The sequence below is a fragment of the Helianthus annuus genome, chromosome 15 (genome assembly GCF_002127325.2).
Source record: "Helianthus annuus cultivar XRQ/B chromosome 15, HanXRQr2.0-SUNRISE, whole genome shotgun sequence".
NCBI lineage: Eukaryota > Viridiplantae > Streptophyta > Magnoliopsida > Asterales > Asteraceae > Helianthus > Helianthus annuus.
In genome coordinates, this window is record NC_035447.2 from 164299911 (window position 1) to 164319277 (window position 19367).

The following is a 19367-nucleotide window of genomic DNA, read 5'->3' on the forward strand; positions in this document are numbered from 1 at the left end:
TCTCAATCATAACACTTCATGGATTAATATCGAAACTTAAGAATCGTTCTCAAGTAAGAAAAGATATCCTATGTGTTAAACGATCCTAATCCCGATGAACATCTTATGGAAGATAAGGTTGCCTATAACGATTGGATTAAGTATATCGAGGATACTATGCAAGCCTCTTGCCTCATGTTAGGAATTATGATTCCCGAGATTCAAAAGGATTTTGAACATCATAGGCATACGACATGATTAACCAATTATAGGAAATGTTCCTAAGTGTAGAACGCATCGAAATGGTTCGAGCGCTTCATGCATGTCGAATGGAGGAAACCCAATCGGTCTTATCTTATGTCTTTAAGATGAAAAGCCACATTGATCACCTCGAAAGGCTCAATATGGATAAAAGGGCTTTATCCATTCTAACGATCAATGAAGGTGGAAACTAGAAAGGGCATCACCCCGACACCAAAGCAAATGTTGAAAATGGTAACGGGAAATTCAAAGGGAAAAAGAAAAGAACGACTAAAGCGAAACCACTGAAACCAAAATATAAGAAGGCAAAGGTTGCCACGAACGATCCATACGTTGAGTATGGAGAGATAGGACATTTAAATAGGAATTGTCCAACCTATATCAAAGAGTTGGAAACTAAGAGGGATGCAGGGCAAACCTCAAGTACAATCTTTTTTTGGGTAAAGGGTTACCCCGGTGATTTTATATATTCACAACCAAAAAACACAAGTAGTGTAGAAAGCCTACACTAGTTCCATCATAGGACATGCCCTATGACGGTAAAAACCAGAAATACAAAACAAACCAAACCCAAAACAACCGATAAACAGAAAACCACTAGACAACCATTAACTAGACAACTTAGCGCAAAACAAACAACTAATCAGCTGCCGTCATAATGCATTTCGGAACCCTTTATCTCCCACTTCCCGAGGACCCTTCGAACATTTGCACAGTCCTTCAGCTTCGCTCCCATAAGTTTATACCGCACTTGTTGAGTAATAAGATCACGAACAGCTTCCGGAGGACGCAATTGATTTTTGAACAATCTAGCATTACGGTCCTGCCAAATGAAGTAAGCACTAGCTGCCACTAACAGTCTCGCAACATAGTCATTAACGGATTTCGACTTGGCACGATCACGCAACCACATAACAACTTCATTCCACTTTGGCGGAACCAAATCCATGCCAACCTTATGCCGAACCATAACCCACACTTTAGAAGAAAACTCACATTCAAAGAAAAGGTGATCATGAGAGTCGTGGTTCACATAACATAAAAGACAACATAGCATGTTCATGTTCTTTCTTCGCGATATATCCCAGCTCAAAATTTTATCTTGAGTAAGCAACTTCCGTCTCATTATAAGCCACATTAGAAAAGCATGACGAGGGATGCACTGCGAAAACCACACAATACTAGACCAATTTACCTGCTCTTCCTGGTGCCTCACCGAATCCCATGCACGATAGGAAGAAAAGTCATGCATATCATCTCCATAACACCACTTAAGCTTATCAGGCTTGTTCGGATCCAAAAACACGCGATCAAGCTGATTTAGCACCGGGAAAAGGTCCCTCCACGCATCTGGCCATCTCCATAAATTATTAGAATAAACATCGGACACTTTAGAAGACATATCAAACCCTGCATTAGTAATGAGACGAGGAGAAATAAACTGCCCAAGAGGGCCTAATTCGCTCCAGGTATCGAACCAAGCAGAGGTGTTAACGCCATTACCAATATCGGACCATATGAATCTTCTCACAATAGGACGAAGCTGAAGCAATTTCCTCCAAGACCAACAACATGTAGAAGGAACCTTGCAAGCCCAAAAGCTTTTGCCCCTTAACTTGTACGCGTGAACCCAGTCAACCCACAAGGATCGGCGGTTAGTAAGGATACTCCAAATATGCGAAGCCATAAGAGCAGTATTTACGTCACCTATCCGACGAATACCCAACCCACCCTCATACTTAGGAACACAAACCGTTTTCCATGAGACTTTAGCACGACCTTTCTGGAACGCACTATCTTGGGACCATAAAAAATTTCGCATCTTAGCCTCCAAATTAACGATAACGCGGTTTGGCAACAGGAAAACAGACGACCAGTAAATATGGAGAGAAGACAAAACCGAGATGATAAGTTGCAACCTTCCCGCAAAAGAGAGTAACTTATTCCTCCAATGCATGATCCGTTTATCCAATTTCTCCACCAAGCTTTGACAATCCTTGTACAGAAGCCGCGAGGATATGAGGGGCACACCCAAGTATTTTACCGGCAAAGAACCTTCCTTAAAAGGCATAAGGTTCAAAATAGCAGTCTTCACATAAGATGGCACATTGGAAAAATAAACTGTACTCTTTTGAACACTAGGAAACAAACCGGACATTTTAGAAAATGAGTCAAGCGACTTGATTATGCATCTAGCCGAAGCTATCTCACCTTTCGAGAAGATAAACAAGTCGTCCGCGAAACAAAGGTTAATGATTTGTTGCCGTTCACACTTGTTATGGAATTTGAAAGAAGAATCTATCCTTACCGCATGATGTAAGATGGCCGTTAAAACCTCCATGACTAGAGTGAATAAGTAAGGAGAGACCGGATCACCTTGTCTTAATCCACGCCTACCCTTAAAATAACCATGAACCTCCCCGTTAACACAAATAGAGAACGTGGTAGTGGAGACACAAAGCATAATCCAGTGAACCATAGTGTGATGAAACCCGAAACCAACCAAAATGCTTTTGAGAAACTTCCAATCAACCGTGTCATAAGCCTTCTGAATATCAACTTTGAAAGCACATTTAGGAGGGTCGATGTTACGATGATAGTTATGCATCAATTCTTGAGTTAACAGAATATTATCCGAGATTCTACGACCAGGCACGAAGGCCGATTGGTTAATGCTAACGATGTCATCCAGAACCACTTTAATTCTATCCGCTACTATCTTGCTAATACATTTATAAAAGACATTGCAACAAGCAATGGGCCGATAATCAGTAACCATAGACGGGGAGGGGGACTTAGGAAGAAGAACGATAAGCGTGTGGTTTAATTCTTGGAGAAGCTTACCTGTATTGAAAAAATCAATCACAGCCTTAGTCACTTCACTACCCACAATCGGCCAAGCTCCCTTAAAAAAACCCGCAGTGAAACCATCTGGGCCCGGAGCTTTATCAGAACCAATCGAAAACATGGCATTTTTTACTTCCTCGGGAGTAACCTGATGGACCATATGAGACGCTACATCCGAATCCAACGACTTCGTGAATAAATCTGGCGATGGCATGAGGGACGAGCTATGAGTGCCTCCCAAAAAATTCTCATAGTGTTTAACAAACGCTTCGTGGACCACGTCATCCTCATACACCTTGCCACTAGAATCTCGAATGACGTTGATACGGCTATGATGAATTCTGTTTTTAAGCGACGAGTGAAAGAATGCGGAATTCATATCGCCGGCAGCCAACCACTCCACCTTAGATTTTTGCTTCAAAAAACGCTCTTCATCTAAAAGAGCATCCTGATAATCACGTCGGGTACTAATTTCCTCTTCACGGAGCACTACCGAAGACGGATCATTATCAATTTTACTCTGAATCCCATCCAATTAAACCCGCAAGTCTTGAACTTTATTATGCAAATTTCCTTGCTGATACAATAAGAGTCGAAGTGGCGACTTTAACGATCTAAGCTTCTTCACAACAGAAAACTGAAACACACCGTTAATGCTCGTATCCCACCCTCGGTTAACAATGTCTAAAAACTCCGGCTTATGAACCAAGAAGTTGGCAAATTTGAAAGACTTGTGCTTTAGATTAGCCGGATCTTGAATTTTCAACACACACGAACAATGGTCCGACAATCTAGCCGGATGAAACAACGCCACAGCATTCGGAAACTTAGAAATGAACTGCGAATTCCCCATGATTCTATCGATTTTTTTCATTAAGCCAATTCCTTTCTTCGGTTTTTGACTCCACGTAAAGTGGATGCCCGAACGGTTCATCTATCATCTCTACATCAGCCACACAATCCTGAAATTCCCTCATGCTCGCCGAAACGGATGAACAACCCATAGATTTATCCTCAAGATGCAAAGCAGAATTAAAATCACCAAGCATGACCCAAGGATCATCACGGACCAACACTTTATGTAACGAAAGTTGACTCCATAAATCCCTACGCGATACATAATAATTCGCAGCATAGATAATAGAACAAAACATCATTTTTTTCTCCTGTTTAAAAAACAATTGCAAGTGCATAACCTGATCCGTCTGCGAAAGCACCATAACATCAAAAACACAAGGATTCCAACCAACAATAATTCTAGTACCTTTACTACACCGAGCCCCATTAGAAGACCAATGCCACGAACGGAACACCGACTTGCATATATTAGAAAGATTACACGGATCAACATGAGTTTCAAGAACAACACACAAACTTAGTTTAAACTCTTTGATAGTTTGACGAACCTCAGCTTGCTTAATAGGGCGGTTCAAACCCCTAATATTCCAAGAGGCGATATTGACCATTAATAACCAGCGAAGAAGGAGTGCTTGCCCCTTTTTTATAATCATTTTTAGACGAACCCTGCCTCAGAAAGCCATCCATATCGTAACCATCTACCTCCGAATAAACCTCCTCCACCACCTCATCCTCCACATTAACCCGAGCATCACCAGACTTGCTACTCTCCCCGACCTCATTAACGCTTGGATCATTAAGAATATCAAACGGGTTAGCCGTTTGAAACTTTGGTTCACGCGACCCTCCCGTATCTTGGCTTTTTTTAGCTACCACGGGCCGGTACTCAAATTTTGGCTTCGGCTTGTTAATCGGGAAACCAGACTTCCTGGCGGCCTTCTAACCATAAACCCCCGTATACCCCTCCTCATCCACCACCGGTTTCTTGCCATTCTTAGAAGCATTATGAGCATTAATCTGGATCTTAGGTTGGTACGGGCAATGATCGTCAGAATGACCAAACACACAACAGTGAGCACAACGCAACGGGTTCCATTCGTATTCAACCGACAACGATTCCTTAACAAACCCCTCCCCCTCCAGATCAGGAACGGCTAACTTGATTTCCTCCCTTAATTGCTTATCAGCCGACACCTCTACCAACGCTCTCGCATAACTGCTTCGGCCCCACATATCCGTGCACATCGCTGAAGTATAAGAATCCAAAGCTTTCGGCTCTCCAATTGTAGTTGCAATTAAACTTAGACCATCCTCCGTGTAAGCAGCAATTGGGACATCATGGATTTTTACCCATATCTGCACCTTTTTGACACCCTTTTTTTCCAGTTTAGTAGTCGGGCTCCAAACATTTAGAAATAATGGTTGAGACCGAATAATCCATGGGCCATCCTTCAACACATTCAACAAACCTGCCTCGTCCGAGAATTTGAAGAAAAAGAATCCGTTATCATTCATCATCGACTTTTGAATACCATATTTCTTCCAATTGTTCCGCACAAAATACTCCACAACAGGATAAGCAACTCGATCCTCAAGGAAATAACCATAAAGCGTGTTTGCCATCTTATCTCGAGCTAACCAGACAGATTCTCTTGGGAGAACAACATCACGTCCCTCATGCAAGTTTTCACTCGCGAGAGACCTGAAATTCATTCAGCTTCACTGGCTTGTTTGCAAGGAGAGAATCCGCATAAGATTTAGGTTTAGGATAACTACCCTTTTCACTCTTTTCCCCCATAATACCATCATGACCGTCTTTCCCACTACCCGAACATTCTTGGCCGTCTTTCGCAATACCCGAAGATTCACAACTCTGACGCTCCGCTTCAAGAGTAACCGGAGTAGTAATCTTAGAAAGTTCATCGATAATGTTTATCTTTCTTGGTTCGGTAACAGTACCACGACGAGGAAGCAGCGGATTGCCATCAATATTAACTATGCGACTTGCTAAACCCTTGACCGGCAGAGGAGGTTTACTATGATCTCCCATAGCACCCTCAGCAGCGGGCTTAAACGCCTCCATGCAGAAAAACGACAACTCTCCCTTAGACCAAATAGTAAACAACCATGCACGAGAAACCCTACAAGACCCGAAACCCAAGAACGCAAAAACCACACGAACAAAACAGAAAACCCTAATACTAACAAACCCTATCCCATGAACGAATTAGCGAACAAGGAACAGGCGGCGGCAAAGATCATAAGAGAAACCCTAGATTAGATCGTCTCAAGAACGCTAACTAGTTCGTTATAGAAATTGAAAAACAACCACTAATCACAGACTGTTATACATCCAAACAAGAATGCTAACTAGTTCGTTATAGCCGGTTGAAGATCAACTACTAATCACAGACTGTTATACATTCAATCACGAAAAAAACTTGGGAAACATGATGAACGAAAATCGCCAGGCTAGTGAGAGAGAATTAGGGTTTTCACCCTCAAGTACAATCTTAATGATACATATTGACCTTAATGTTATTTCTTCTAACACATGGGTATTAGATATCGGATGTGGAACTCATATTTGCAATTCATTGCAAGAGTTCAAAAGAAATAAGCATTACAAGAAAGGAGACTATGTTTTGAAACTTCCAAATGGTTTGGAAATTGTTTTAAAAATATATTATGTGCTTTTAGTTTGACTAGGAACATTATTTAAGTTTCCCTTTTGAGACAATATGTTTTGATTGTACTTATATGTTCATGTATAAACCCTCCCTCTCTCCTGGGCGATTTCTTGCGCAACATGAACCCTAATTTTCGTTGAGATTCGTTTGTATAACAGTCTGTGATTAGGGATTGTTCATCCAATCTCTATAACGAACTCGTTAGCAATAGTAATCAATCTGAAAGTAGGGTTTTATTTCGTTTCTTTCTTAAATCGCCGCCATAGAAAGCTGTATTAGAGATTCTGGCTTATTAATCTCGGTGTTATTGGTCGCGGTTAACTGAGTTTAACTTAGCTAGATTAATACCCTGGGTTAATGTGTTAAGAATTGATATTCGGCTCTAGGGTTTCAGGATTAGGGTTTTCATTGTTTTGTTTGGTTGGAGTTCTTTTGTTTTCTGGTGATTCGTGTGCATGGAGGGTAGCAATCATGGGCATAAGCCGTTGGAGGAAAGTGTAACGCCGGGGACAGAAGACAAATCACCACCGGTGCGTGGAATTGGCTTGCGGGTGACGAATATAGAGGGTAACAATCTGTTTCCTAGGCGGGGCATGTATTCAACTAACAACAATTCGGTTATTGATGGGTTATTGAAATATCTAAACCAGTGGAAGTTAATACTGGTGCGGCATGTGAAGGAAGCTTTATGGTGGCAAAGAAGGTTTCCCATGCAAACCCTAGTGTGACGGCTGATAAGGGTGTGATGAGTAGCGCAAACCCTAGTGGGACGGCTGATAAGGGCTCTATGGATGCTGGTATTTCAACTAAACCCTTATCATATGCAGAGTCGGTCGTGGCTGAAAGCTTGAGAAAGGTAAATTTTCAGAAACTGACCACTATTGATAAGCATGATGGTTGTGATGTGGTGTTGCCTAGGGATTCAATAAGAGTAGCGAAAGACAAAATGGCAAACACGTTGTATGGCTATTTTTTGGGGGATAGAGTAGCATACCTAGTTGTGGAATACTTTGTTCGGAACAATTGGAAAAGATTTGGGTTGCAAAAGTCAATGATGAACGCAAACGGTTTTTTCTTTTTCAAGTTTGGTGATCAAACGGGTATGATGAATGCACTTAATGAGGGTCCATGGATCATTCGGTCACAACCGTTGTTCTTGGAAGTTTGGTCTCCTTCGGTTAAACTTGAGAAGAAAGAAGTAAAAAAGGTTCAAGTTTGGGTCAAGATTCATGAGGTCCCTATTGTGGCTTACACGGAGGATGGTCTAAGCTTAATTGCGTCAGCTATAGGGGAGCCGAAGGCTCTAGATTCTTTTTCAACAGCTATGTGTGTTGATATGTGGGGTCGTAGCAGCTACGCTCGTGCTCTAATTGAAATATCGGCTGATAATGATTTCAAGGAGGAGTTGGTCATTGCGGTTCCGTGTATGGATGGGGATGGATTTGCTAAGGAGAAGGTTTATGTAGAATATGAATGGATCCCCCATAGGTGTGGCCGGTGTTGTGTTTTTGGTCATAATGATGATGCTTGTCCGAGGCAGGTGGCTCGTCTAACTACGGGTGTGAATAAAGGCCCTAAACAAAAGGAAGCTAATCAAGGTTTGGGTCCGAAAAAGGTGAGGTTTACTGATTCGGGTAGTTTTACGGATGTGGATTCTAGAAAAGTGGCAAAACGGACCGGCTTTCCAGTGAATAAACAAAAACAAAAGTTTGAGTATAGACCAGTGGCGCCTAAACATGATTATATTAAAACGGGAGGTGGAGTGAAGATTCAACCGAAATCAGCGACTAATGTTGCTTTGCATAACTCGTTTGATGCTCTTGTGAATGATGAAGGGGAATCGAGTAAAACAAGGGGGGGAGGTGATAAGGGTCAAGAGGATTCGGATGATGAGGAGGTAGTGGAAGTGTACAACGAAACAAATGAATTTATTAGAGAAGTTAATCTTGGTACCAATCTTAAAAAAAGGGCAAGCACTCCTGGTTCAGTGGTTTTAAATGGTTAGTTTCACGACTTGGAATATTAGGGGTTTGAACCGACCCCTGAAACAAAAGGAGGTTCGTCAAGTTGTCAAGGATAATAACGTCTATTTATGTGCCATTCTTGAATCTCATGTGGATGTGAATAACTTGAGTAAAGTGTGTGGCTTTGTGTTTCGGAATTGGGATTGGACTTCAAATGGTGGTTGTTGTCAAAAAGGGACTCGCATAATCCTCGGATGGGATCCGGCTGTAGTGGAAGTTATGGTTCTCTTTCAAGCGACTCAAGTGATGCATTTTCAGGTTATCTTTAAACTCGACAGGAGAATGCTTTTTTGTTCGGTTGTGTATGCAGCAAACTATTATATTTCGCGTAGGGAGTTATGGAACCAACTCAGAATGCATAAAGCGCTGGTCAATAATGCCCCGTGGGTTATAATGGGGGACTTTAATTCGGCTCTTAATCTAGAAGGCAAGTCTTTTGGCATTTCTAATGTTTCTCCAGGTATGCGTGATTTCAAGGAATGTGTGGAGGATATCGAAATGTTTGATGTTAAACGAGTGGGTATGCATTTCACGTGGAACCAAAAGCCGAAGAATGGTGTGGGTTTGTTAAAGAAAATTGATCGTGTCTTGGGTAATACTCCGTTTGTGTCTGCTTATCCGGAATCGGTTGCTGTCTTTCAACCCTATGGAGTCTCGGATCATAGTCCTTGCATTTTGAAATTTCCAAAAGTGGCAAAACCCAAGCCAAGACCGTTTAAATTCGCTAATTTCTTAGTGTTCAAACCGAAATTTTTGGATATTGTCAAAAAGTAATGGGAAACGACGGTTACTGGTGTGTACCAGTTCCAGGTTATGAAAAAGCTTCGCTTGCTGAAATCTCCTCTTAGATCTCTTTTGTTTGCGCAAGGTAACTTGCATAAAAAAGTTGTGGACCTTCGTGGAAAGCTTCAAAACGTGCAAAAGGCGGTTGATCAGGACCCGATTAATGAGGAGCTTAGGATTGAAGAAACAAAAGTGTTGTGTGATTTCCAGGAAGCTTGTCTTGATGAAGAAAGGTTTTTGAAGCAAAAGTTTAAAGTGGAATGGCTTCGAGCGGGCGATTCCAATTCAGCTTATTTCCACATGTCTCTCAAGAGCAAGAATCATCGAAGCCGTATAGATGTTATATCTGATGCAAATGGTACAACTTATGAGGGTGATAACGTTCCTGATGCTCTAGCAAATCATTATGCAAATTTTTTGGGTTGTCAAGGTCAGACCTCTCTTGATCCTTCTCCTGAACTATTTACTAGGAAGCTAGATACGGTAGTAGCTAACAATATGGTTCGGCCTGTTACTATTGATGAAATAAAGTAGCCATGTATGCTATTGGAAATGATAAAGCTCCAGGGCCAGACGGGTTTACGGCTGCTTTCTTTAAGCATGCTTGGAACATAGTGGGTAATGATATTTCGAATGCGGTCCTAGATTTTTTCAATACGGGGAAGCTTTTAAAACAATTCAACCATACTCTCCTTGCGCTGATTCCAAAGGTTACGACGCCTACGAGAGTGACCGACTATCGTCCGATCTCTTGTTGTAACGTCCTGTATAAGTGCATTAGTAAGGTGTTGGTTGATCGTATAAAAGACGCTTTAAGTGGGATAGTTAGTATTAATCAGTCTGCGTTCATCCCGGGGAGGCGAATATCGGATAACATTCTGCTAACTCAGGAATTGATGCATAACTACCATAGGCACTTTGGCCCTCCCAGATGCGCTTTTAAAGTTGATATTCAGAAAGCGTATGATACGGTTGACTGGGGATTTCTTAAACAAGTTCTTTTGGGCTTTGGTTTCCATCGAGTTATGGTAGACTGGATTCTGGTTTGTGTGTCTACTACTTCATACTCGATGTGCATTAATGGTAACGTCTATGGGTTCTTTGATGGTAAGCGGGGTTTAAGGCAGGGGGACCCCCTTTCCCCGTATCTTTTTACGCTCGTTATGGAGGTACTAACTTGTATTTTGCAGCACATGGTTAGGATTGATTCTTCTTTCAGATTCCATAATAAGTGTGAGAAACAAAAGATTGTTAATTTATGTTTTGCGGACAATATGTTTTGATTTAAAGTTTGTAAACAATGACATTTATGTTCCGATGAATGACACGTTTTTACTTTAAAGCTATGCTTTCAAATGGTATTTATGAATTGGTTCATAATAATACATCATTTGATAGTTCAATGTACCAAGCAATCACCAAGAAACTCAAAATGGATTTGAGTGAGACCTATCTTTGGCATTATCGCCTTGGTCATATAAACAGATGTCGCATGTAAAAAATTCAAAAGAATTGTCTTTTGGAGACAAATGAAGTTAGTTCATTTGATACATTTGAATCCAGTTTACAAGGTAAAATGACTAAGAAACCCTGTAGTGGGAAAGGGCAAAAGATTTATTAGGTATCATACATTCGGATGTATGTGATCCTGTTAAGCCAATGACTAGGAATGGTGAAAGATACTTCATTACTTTTACCGGAAACTATAGTAGTTATAGTTATGTGTACTTGCTGAGACACAAAGTTGAAGTTTTGAAATATTCAAAGCCTTCAAAGGGTGAAGTACAAAATCAACTCAATCAAAGTTCTTCGTTTCGATAGAGGAGGAATCGAACTCTATTTGGATATAGTTCGATCTATGATGGCTAGGAGCGCATTATCTCTATCATTTTGGGGTTACGCTTTGCTCTCCGCGGCTCGTATATTAAATATGGCCCAAACCAAGAAAGTGGATAAGACACCTTTTGAAATATAGCATGGAAGGGCTCCATCACTAATCATATTTAAAGGTATGGGGTTGTGATGCTTATGTGAAACAATACACCCCAAACAAATTGGAAGTACGATCCACTAAGTGTATCTTTGTAGGATATCCTAAAGATGGTATAGGATATTATTTCTACGATCCAACAGAGCAAAAGGTATTTGTTGCTCGAAAGGCTGAGTTCTTGGAAGCTAAGTTCCTTGTGGAAGGAATTAGTAGAACAGTGGAACTTGATGAGGATCAAGAACCACAAGCCGATACACATTTGGTTGATACTAGCACTCAACAAGAGCTTGTTGAAAACGATCAAGTGGTTGATCTATACACACAAAACGTTCATAGATCTGGTAGAATTAGTAGTCCACCTGAAAGATATGGATTTTTCATAGATGGATGCTACGTGGTAGATTCGGGTGAACCTACCACATACCATGATGCAATGTCAAAATCCGATTGTGACAAATGGCTTGAAGCCATGAACGTAGAGATGCAATCCATGTATAACAACCAAGTATGGGAATTGGTTATGCAACCTCTTAACTCCAAAGTGGTTGGAAATAAGTGGGTTTTCAGGAAGAAAATGGATATACATGGAAACTTGGATACTTATTAAGGGAGACTTGTAGCAAAAGGTTTCACTCAAACTCCAAGGGTTGATTATGATGAGACCTCCTCGCCCATGGCAATGCTAAAGTCAATTAGGATATTATTTGCCATATCTGCATAATAAGATTATGAGATGTGGCAAATGGATATCAAAACAGCTTTCCTTAATAGATATATTGGGGAAGATGTCTATATGGTTCAGCCTGTAGGTTTTGTCGATCCAAAACATCCTAACAAAGTATACAAGTTAAAGAAATCAATCTATGGATTGAAACAAGCATCTAGAAGTTGAAATCACCGTTTTGATGAAGAGATTAGGGAATATGGATTCATCAAGAACATCGATAAAGCTTGTGTATAAGAAGGCTAGTGGGAGTATCATCACTTTCTTAGTATTGTATGTCGATGACATTCTACTATTTGGAAATGACATACCAACCATGGAAGGTGTAAAAACCTAGCTTGGAAGTTGTTCTTCCATTAATGATTTTAGTGAAGTCGCCTATATTTTGGAATAAAGATCCATAGGGATAGATCAAGGCGGATGATAGGTTTAAACTTAAATAAATACATTGACAATGCCTTGAAAAGGTTCAAGATAGAGAACTCTATGAAAGGTTTGGTACCTATTCAAAGAGGGGACAATACTGAATGCGTTTCAATGTCCAAGCTCAAAGGATGAGCAAGAAAGAATGAAAGGAATCCCATATACGTCTGCTATAGGATTCATTATGTATGTAATGATATGCACTAGACCAGACAAGTTATGCGCTTTAAGCATGATGAGAAGATATCAGCGAGTAACGGTCATTGGGTGACTGTTAAAATATATATATATATATATTGAAATACCTTAGAAGGACTAAGGATATATTTCTAATATATGGATCTGGTGAAAAGAACTCGTTGTAAAGGGTTAGAATGATGCGAGTTTCGGAATTCGTTGTAAAGGGTTACATGGATACGAGTTTCCAAACTGATCGAGATGATTCTCGATCACAATTAGGGTAGCGTTGTCCACTACAGAATCAGAATACATCGCCGCTTCATTGACCGAGATGATTCATGTGGATCTGCCACTTGAATTATTGCCGATGTAGGGGTAGTCCCTACCATTCAGGACCCCTAGAGATCTTTGTGATAACGATGGTGCGATTGCTCAAATCAAGGAACCTCATGCACATCAAAGGACTAGGCACATTAAGCGGAGTTTCAACTACATAAGGGATGAAGTTGAAAAAGGGAAAGATATGTATTCGCAAAGTTCACACTGATCAAAATATTGCGGATCCACACACGAAGCTCCTTGAACAGGCAAAGCATCAAGGGTCATACTTATGCCTTAGGACTTCGATATTCTAGTGATTGGATTTGATCTGTTTTTATTTGGATATTGGAATAACTGTTGTTATAACTCTGAATGGTATTTTGAGTTATGTTCCATTTTAGCATGTTTAAATCCATGAATAAGTTACTTATTCTAAATGTCCGTAGTCGATCATACTTGTGGGAACAAATATGAATGTAAGACTATTATGAACTTGGATTGGTGGATATTCATGAGGTATGAATAGAGCAAAGTGTTGCTGCCAAGGTTCATAGATATTTGTGGGATACAAATATTGGACTGACTCGCTCTCGAATATTACTGCATGGAATCATTTGTGATTGATCATAAGTAAATTTGAGTAAAGGAGAATATCATAGTATCCTCTGACCTGAGATACATATTGGGTCTTGATATTCACCGAGTATTATACCTTGACCTAGTTCTTCGCTGTCAGTAATATGACAATACATAAGGCTAAGCTCAGGTGTGGTACAAGGTGATTGTGAGAGACGTATGTAGTCAAGAAGGGATTTGTTCCTCTTATTCGTTGAGAGTAAGATGTCTAAGGCCTGCTAAAGTTAAATCAACAGAGAGTGATCACTCTATGTCTCTGAATTTAACATGACATCTGCAACGAAAGGATAAATGATAGATTCACCTAAATCATTTCAAGTAAGGGACTTGAAGGGGATGATGTTATTGAATGGGAAATATAGTCATACGTATTAGGGGTAGTAAACTGTAGTTAGGTGGTCTTTACTACTTGCATCAATTTTCTATGTATCTTGTGCAAGTGGGAGATTGTTGGATTCTGTATGCCCAAGACACATATTAAATTGATGTGGCTAGTACGTTATGATCCAAGTCGAGTCATACCCAAATACAAGCTAGACAAACACTTATAATATTTATTTATGATGTGATCAAACAAGTAAATATTAACACTTACAATACTTAGAAATTGGTTTTCTAAATAATTGCACTAATGAATTATATGGATAATTGATTTTGAGAGAATATTTTATTTTGTTGTTTAATGGGTTAAATAACATAATAAAAATCGCATAAGTCTTATAACATATGATGTTATATTTTATAAAAGTTATAAAATATATATATATGTAAGACTTATATTATTTAAAAGAAAAATTGAATTTATTTTAAATAAATAAAGTGGGCCGCCCCCTCTTCCCAAGACTAGGATGGTCCAATCAAATTGCATGCGTTTGCATGGGTCTTGATTGGGTGGTCTTCCCAAGCAATTTTGGTCCAATCAAGTTACATGCAATTGTCATAACTAGATGGCACATGATTGGCCAAATTGGGTGGCCATGTTCTCTCTCATTCTTTTAAGACAAGTTGTTGCAAGAACTAAAGGATGGATGATCATTTTAAAAATTATGAACTTGAAAATACTAGTGATTTCTCTCTAGAGATCGGCTAACATATGGTGGAATTTAGATTTTTCAAGTTTGTAATTTCTAGTGCAAGAACTCTCTAAAATTGTCTCTCATATTTTCGGCCAAGATGATGGTTTTATGAGGGATTTTCAAGTGAGTTCATAAGTGTAGAAATCCTAGCTAAACATAAGGTGTTTGTTGGAAGGCTTGGGGTATACAAGCTTGAGGTCTTCTACACTTGAAGGCAACCATTCAAGAAGCATCATCTTCTTCATATAAGGTAGTATTCTAAACACTCTATGGTTGTGTTTTATTTTTTATAGCATGCATGTTCGTATATGGATCTGGGATTGGGTTTTACATATAAAATGGGTTTTATATCTTGAAAGTAAACATGTCTTAAATAATATTTTCCGCTGCGTTTTCATTTTATAAGGATAAAATACTTTGATAAACATGTGAAAAACCCAGCAATTCATACTACCATGGGGTATGCGCCAACATCAGACTTTAATGGAACATCTTGTTCGGCTGATAAGGGGAAACCAACTGGTTTGGGTTCTGCAGAATGATTATCTTTTGCTAATGTAGTGAAGGATAATAAAGAGAATGTAAAGGTGAATTTCAGGGTGATGGAATCGAGTGAGGAAGTTGACGGAGCTGACGTTGTTATTCCATTGTCTTCAGTTAAACAAGTTACTGACAGGTATGCGAACACTTTGTATGGGTACTTTTTGGGTAAACGACTGGCATTTCCTGTGGTGGATTTCTATGCAAAGAACAATTGGGTAAAATATGGTCTGTCAAGACTTATGATGAATGCACATGGGTTCTTTTTCTTCACGTTCAAAACTAAAGAAGGGATGGACCAAATGTTAGAGGATGGACCGTGGATGATAAGAAATGTTCCAATAATTTTGAAACAGTGGTCGGCCTCTATCAAGTTGGAAAAAGAGGATATAAAATCTATTCCAGTTTGGGTCAAGATGCATGATGTGCCTTTAGCGGCATTTACTGAGGATGGGCTTAGTTTACTTGCATCTAAGATTGGGGTGCCTAAGATGTTGGACTCGTATACTGCCACAATGTGTGCAGAATCTTGGGGAAGAAGCAGCTATCCTAGAGCACTTATTGAAGTTCAGGCAGGGGTTGATTTAAAGAAGAGTGTAACTGTTGCAATCCCATCTTTGGATGGTAATGGTCATTCAATGGTGGAGGTTAAGATTGAGTATGATTGGGAGCCTTTAAGGTGTTCATCTTGTTGTGTTTTCGGTCATGAAGACAACTCGTGTCCTAAGAACCCTCAAGTAAGTTCGATTGGGGATGCTGAGAAGAAGATAATGATGAATTTCAGGCCGTGGGTGCCAAAAAGAAGAAAGCTAATAATCAAGGGCTTCATATGAAAAATCAGAAGCCTAAGTTAGTCTATAGACCAGTTATCAAACCTAAACCGAAATTGTCTTTGAGGAATCCGATTATTAATCAGGTCTCAACGTCGAACCCTTTTGATATCCTTAAAGACGATGATGGTAATCAAGGAGGTACCACTGTGGGTTGAGTGGAGAAGAAGGAGAAACTGTCGAGTGACAGGCAGGAATCGGATGAGGAGGAGGTCGTTGAAGTCTACAATGAAACTAGTGAATTTATGACATCGGGTACTCATTCTTTTTCTTCGAAAGCAGGGGCAAGCACCTTTTCCACCAAATTCTCTAATGGATAGGCTGTTTTCTGTTCGTTTGAAGGGGTTGATGGTTTGTGGCAACTTTATCTTTGATGATGGCGGTTGAGGATTATGTTTTGTGTTTTGCATTGTTTTGTCTACTATAAATCTTTTCATGATGTATAGTAGGCTAGGTTATGGGGTGTCATAGGTCTTTTGTTTTGTTTGATATACATATATGGGGCATGTCTTGTATATGAACTAGTGTGGAACACATCCTCACTACTTGTACTTAATTGCGGTTGCATTTTAATAGAATCACCGGGGTAACCCTTTACCCAAAAAAATATCGTCCGACCTGCCAAATGTTACTTCCCCAGGCCCCGCATGGGTCAATCTTGAGAACTCTCTCCATTCAGTTCTTCAATTTGATAAAGACGAGTCTGATCAGGTATGTTAAAGTTGATAGCAGACTGCAAACCTCATACACATCCAGGTTTCACGGTCGTATTCATTCAAAAGTTCCATCCAGCAATGCTATTACCTGTTTAGCTCTTCCGAAACAAAGGTACATGGGAGGCCCTTGTGATCGGTCTAAGTAGTGCATTTGGTACCGTCCAAGTAATGCCTCCAGCTTAAATCCAAAGACCATAGCTTCCACCGTAGGTTGTGACGCGTGCAAATCCTCTTGTATATCCACCTAGTAGATCATTACTTTTCTTCGTGTTGCGTTGGCGTGTAACTAGGACTCTGATTCGAACCATCATGGTATAACGCCAGATCATCAGTTCCCTCGGATAGGAGTGATGCTCAGAGCGTTGCAGGGTTGGGTTTCAAAAGCTGAAAAGACGTTCCCTTGTTTTATTTCCCAGGAATTCACAGCTCCCCGCTGTGCGAAGGAGGTTGAAGTTGCGCAATCTTCGAAAATCTCATGATGAATCTGCGATAGTATCCAACGAACCCAAGGGATTGCTGTATCCCAGAAGGAATCGGATTTGCATAAGGTCAATCTGAAATTCCACCTAACGATGTGGAAGTAAACCAGGTAACTCTTCAGAAGACACGTCAGAAAATTCACAAATAACTGGAGGATTCTTTGAGGTTTTACGTTTCTTTGACCTTTTTGAAGACTTGGCTTCTGCTTCCTTTGATGCTTCTCGGGTGGTTTCATCCTAGAGACGGGACATGGCAACAGTTAATTCAGCAGTCTTCAGGATTACTTCGCCTATTCGTTGGGCAACTTTAGTAGCCTGTTCGGACATATGAGCGTCGTTGCGATGAAGTGACATTCTAGAGGAAATGGAAGACATAGGGAGAAATGAATGAAATGCTATCGGGTAATCAAAACAGAACGACAACGTATAAAAATTGCGATAATTTGTTTGTTACCTAAGGCAAACAAATGAGACGGTGATTTAATCAAAGTAAATGGGTCATATTAATGTATTACTGAAGACATGCTCGCCTATAAGTGAACACTCACCCCAAGAGTTCCCAGGTAAGAGTGACTGGTTCGATGCTGCGGATTTGTACGAACACTCTAGCCTTAGACAGAAAACTCAGGGTACAGGCATTCACTCTTCCAGTTTGCACGTGTTCACATTACTTAGACCCAAACTTTGACGAGATTTTGGAAACTCAGAAGGTACAAGGCCAATGATGAATCAAACTGGAAGGGTTCAAAACCTTATAACAGAAGGTTCAAAACCTAGTAATCAATCATCCTAGAACAGATGATTAATTTTCGAAGCGGATTTATATTGTGCTCTTGTTATGGTTATCACCTAAGGATAGGTGACGGTATTGTTTTAAGATCTAAACACAAGAATCTTGTGTTAGGGTCCTAGGAAGGTTATAGACTAGGTCAAAGAATTACTAATAACCTAATTCCCTATAACCATGAGCTCTGATACCAACTTTTCTGTCACACCCCGACCACGATAAAATAACAAAACGTGGTGGAAACATCGGGGAGTGTTGTAACAGAATCATTGTTTCAAAACACACGGAAATTTGAAGTTTCGTTTTATTAAACATTAAACATTTACATCGTCTTGAGATCTAACAGACAAGTTAAACATAGTCTATCATCGTTATTAAGTCACTAAGGCCTCGTCCCGTCCTATGTGAGTATGCATCCTAGCAATCAACATCATTCAACAATACCTGAAACATATGTGAAAACAAAGTCAGCAAAGAAATGCTGGCGAGTATATAGGTTTTATGAGAGTGTCGGATTCATGGCTAGTTTATATGTTGTAGTACCTCGTTAGACTCCAAGAGTCAAAATACATACCTTGTTTTGAAAAGTGTATTAGAACATAATTAACCAACTCAAATCAAATTGGTTATAGTTTGTTATAAAATCTCGTAGCCATGATTCTTAACCCAAAACATTTAGTTAAATCAATTTGTAAAAATCTCGTAAAAACTCGTTAATAAAACTCGTATGGTTTATATCATTTCAAAAACCTCGTTGTGTGACATCGTTTTAAAATCGTTTCCCCAGTGAACTAAATAATGACACAAAATGTAATATGATAAGAGCATTTATATATAAGATGTACCAGCGGCGTATCTACCATGCTTTTATCATGCTACACCTGTCCCATTATCTAATCACATCCCAAAACCAATCGTTTAACCAAATCGTTTATCTCGTTTAAGTCGTTTCAAATCGTGTAACTTATCACCAATAATGCGAGCCGGAAGCATAAACACAGAGGCCCAATAAATGTGCATAGCCGATATGACTGACTTAATCAGCTGAAGCCTTCCCGCAAAAGAAAGAGATTTATTCATCCAATGATCAATCTTTTTATCTACCCGGTCCACAAGAATCTTGCAATCCTTATACATGAGTTTAGTAGAAATTAACGGAACCCCCAAATACCTAACAGGAAGATCTCCGTCTTGAAACGGCAAAAGAGAGCGAATTTCCTGCT

At 39.8% G+C, this 19367-nt stretch overlaps 2 protein-coding genes across 2 annotated transcripts; one reads left to right on the plus strand and one right to left on the minus strand.

The window, feature by feature from the left end:
* Positions 1-3944: 3944 nt before the first annotated feature.
* Positions 3945-5568, minus strand: LOC110914504. The gene is made up of 3 exons (XM_022159293.1): positions 4907-5568; positions 4616-4732; positions 3945-4524 (listed from the first exon to the last, which is right to left on the minus strand). Exons 1-3 carry the CDS (start codon positions 5566-5568, stop codon positions 3945-3947), a joined length of 1359 nt encoding a protein of 452 aa, XP_022014985.1.
* A 1522-nt stretch (positions 5569-7090) lies between these two features.
* On the plus strand, positions 7091-9433 carry LOC110914505. The gene is made up of 3 exons (XM_022159295.1): positions 7091-7202; positions 7286-8543; positions 8662-9433. The coding sequence occupies exons 1-3, from the start codon at positions 7091-7093 to the stop codon at positions 9431-9433; spliced, it is 2142 nt and encodes a 713-aa protein (XP_022014987.1).
* Positions 9434-19367: the final 9934 nt, after the last annotated feature.

Bases quoted from the DNA above. Each gene is read 5' to 3' on its own strand.
- LOC110914504 (XM_022159293.1), bottom strand. From the start codon at position 5,568: ATGGCAAACACGCTTTATGGTTATTTCCTTGAGGATCGAGTTGCTTAT. The intron at 4,733-4,906 runs GTATACGGGGGT...TAATGATCCAAG, and splicing joins CCGGTGGTGGATGAGGAGGG to CGTTAATGAGGTCGGGGAGA. The intron at 4,525-4,615 runs GCAGGGTTCGTC...TTGGAATATTAG, and splicing joins GATATGGATGGCTTTCTGAG to GGGTTTGAACCGCCCTATTA.
- LOC110914505 (XM_022159295.1), top strand. From the start codon at position 7,091: ATGGAGGGTAGCAATCATGGGCATAAGCCGTTGGAGGAAAGTGTAACG. The intron at 7,203-7,285 runs GTAACAATCTGT...TATCTAAACCAG, and splicing joins GCGGGTGACGAATATAGAGG to TGGAAGTTAATACTGGTGCG. The intron at 8,544-8,661 runs GTACAACGAAAC...TTGGAATATTAG, and splicing joins GATGAGGAGGTAGTGGAAGT to GGGTTTGAACCGACCCCTGA.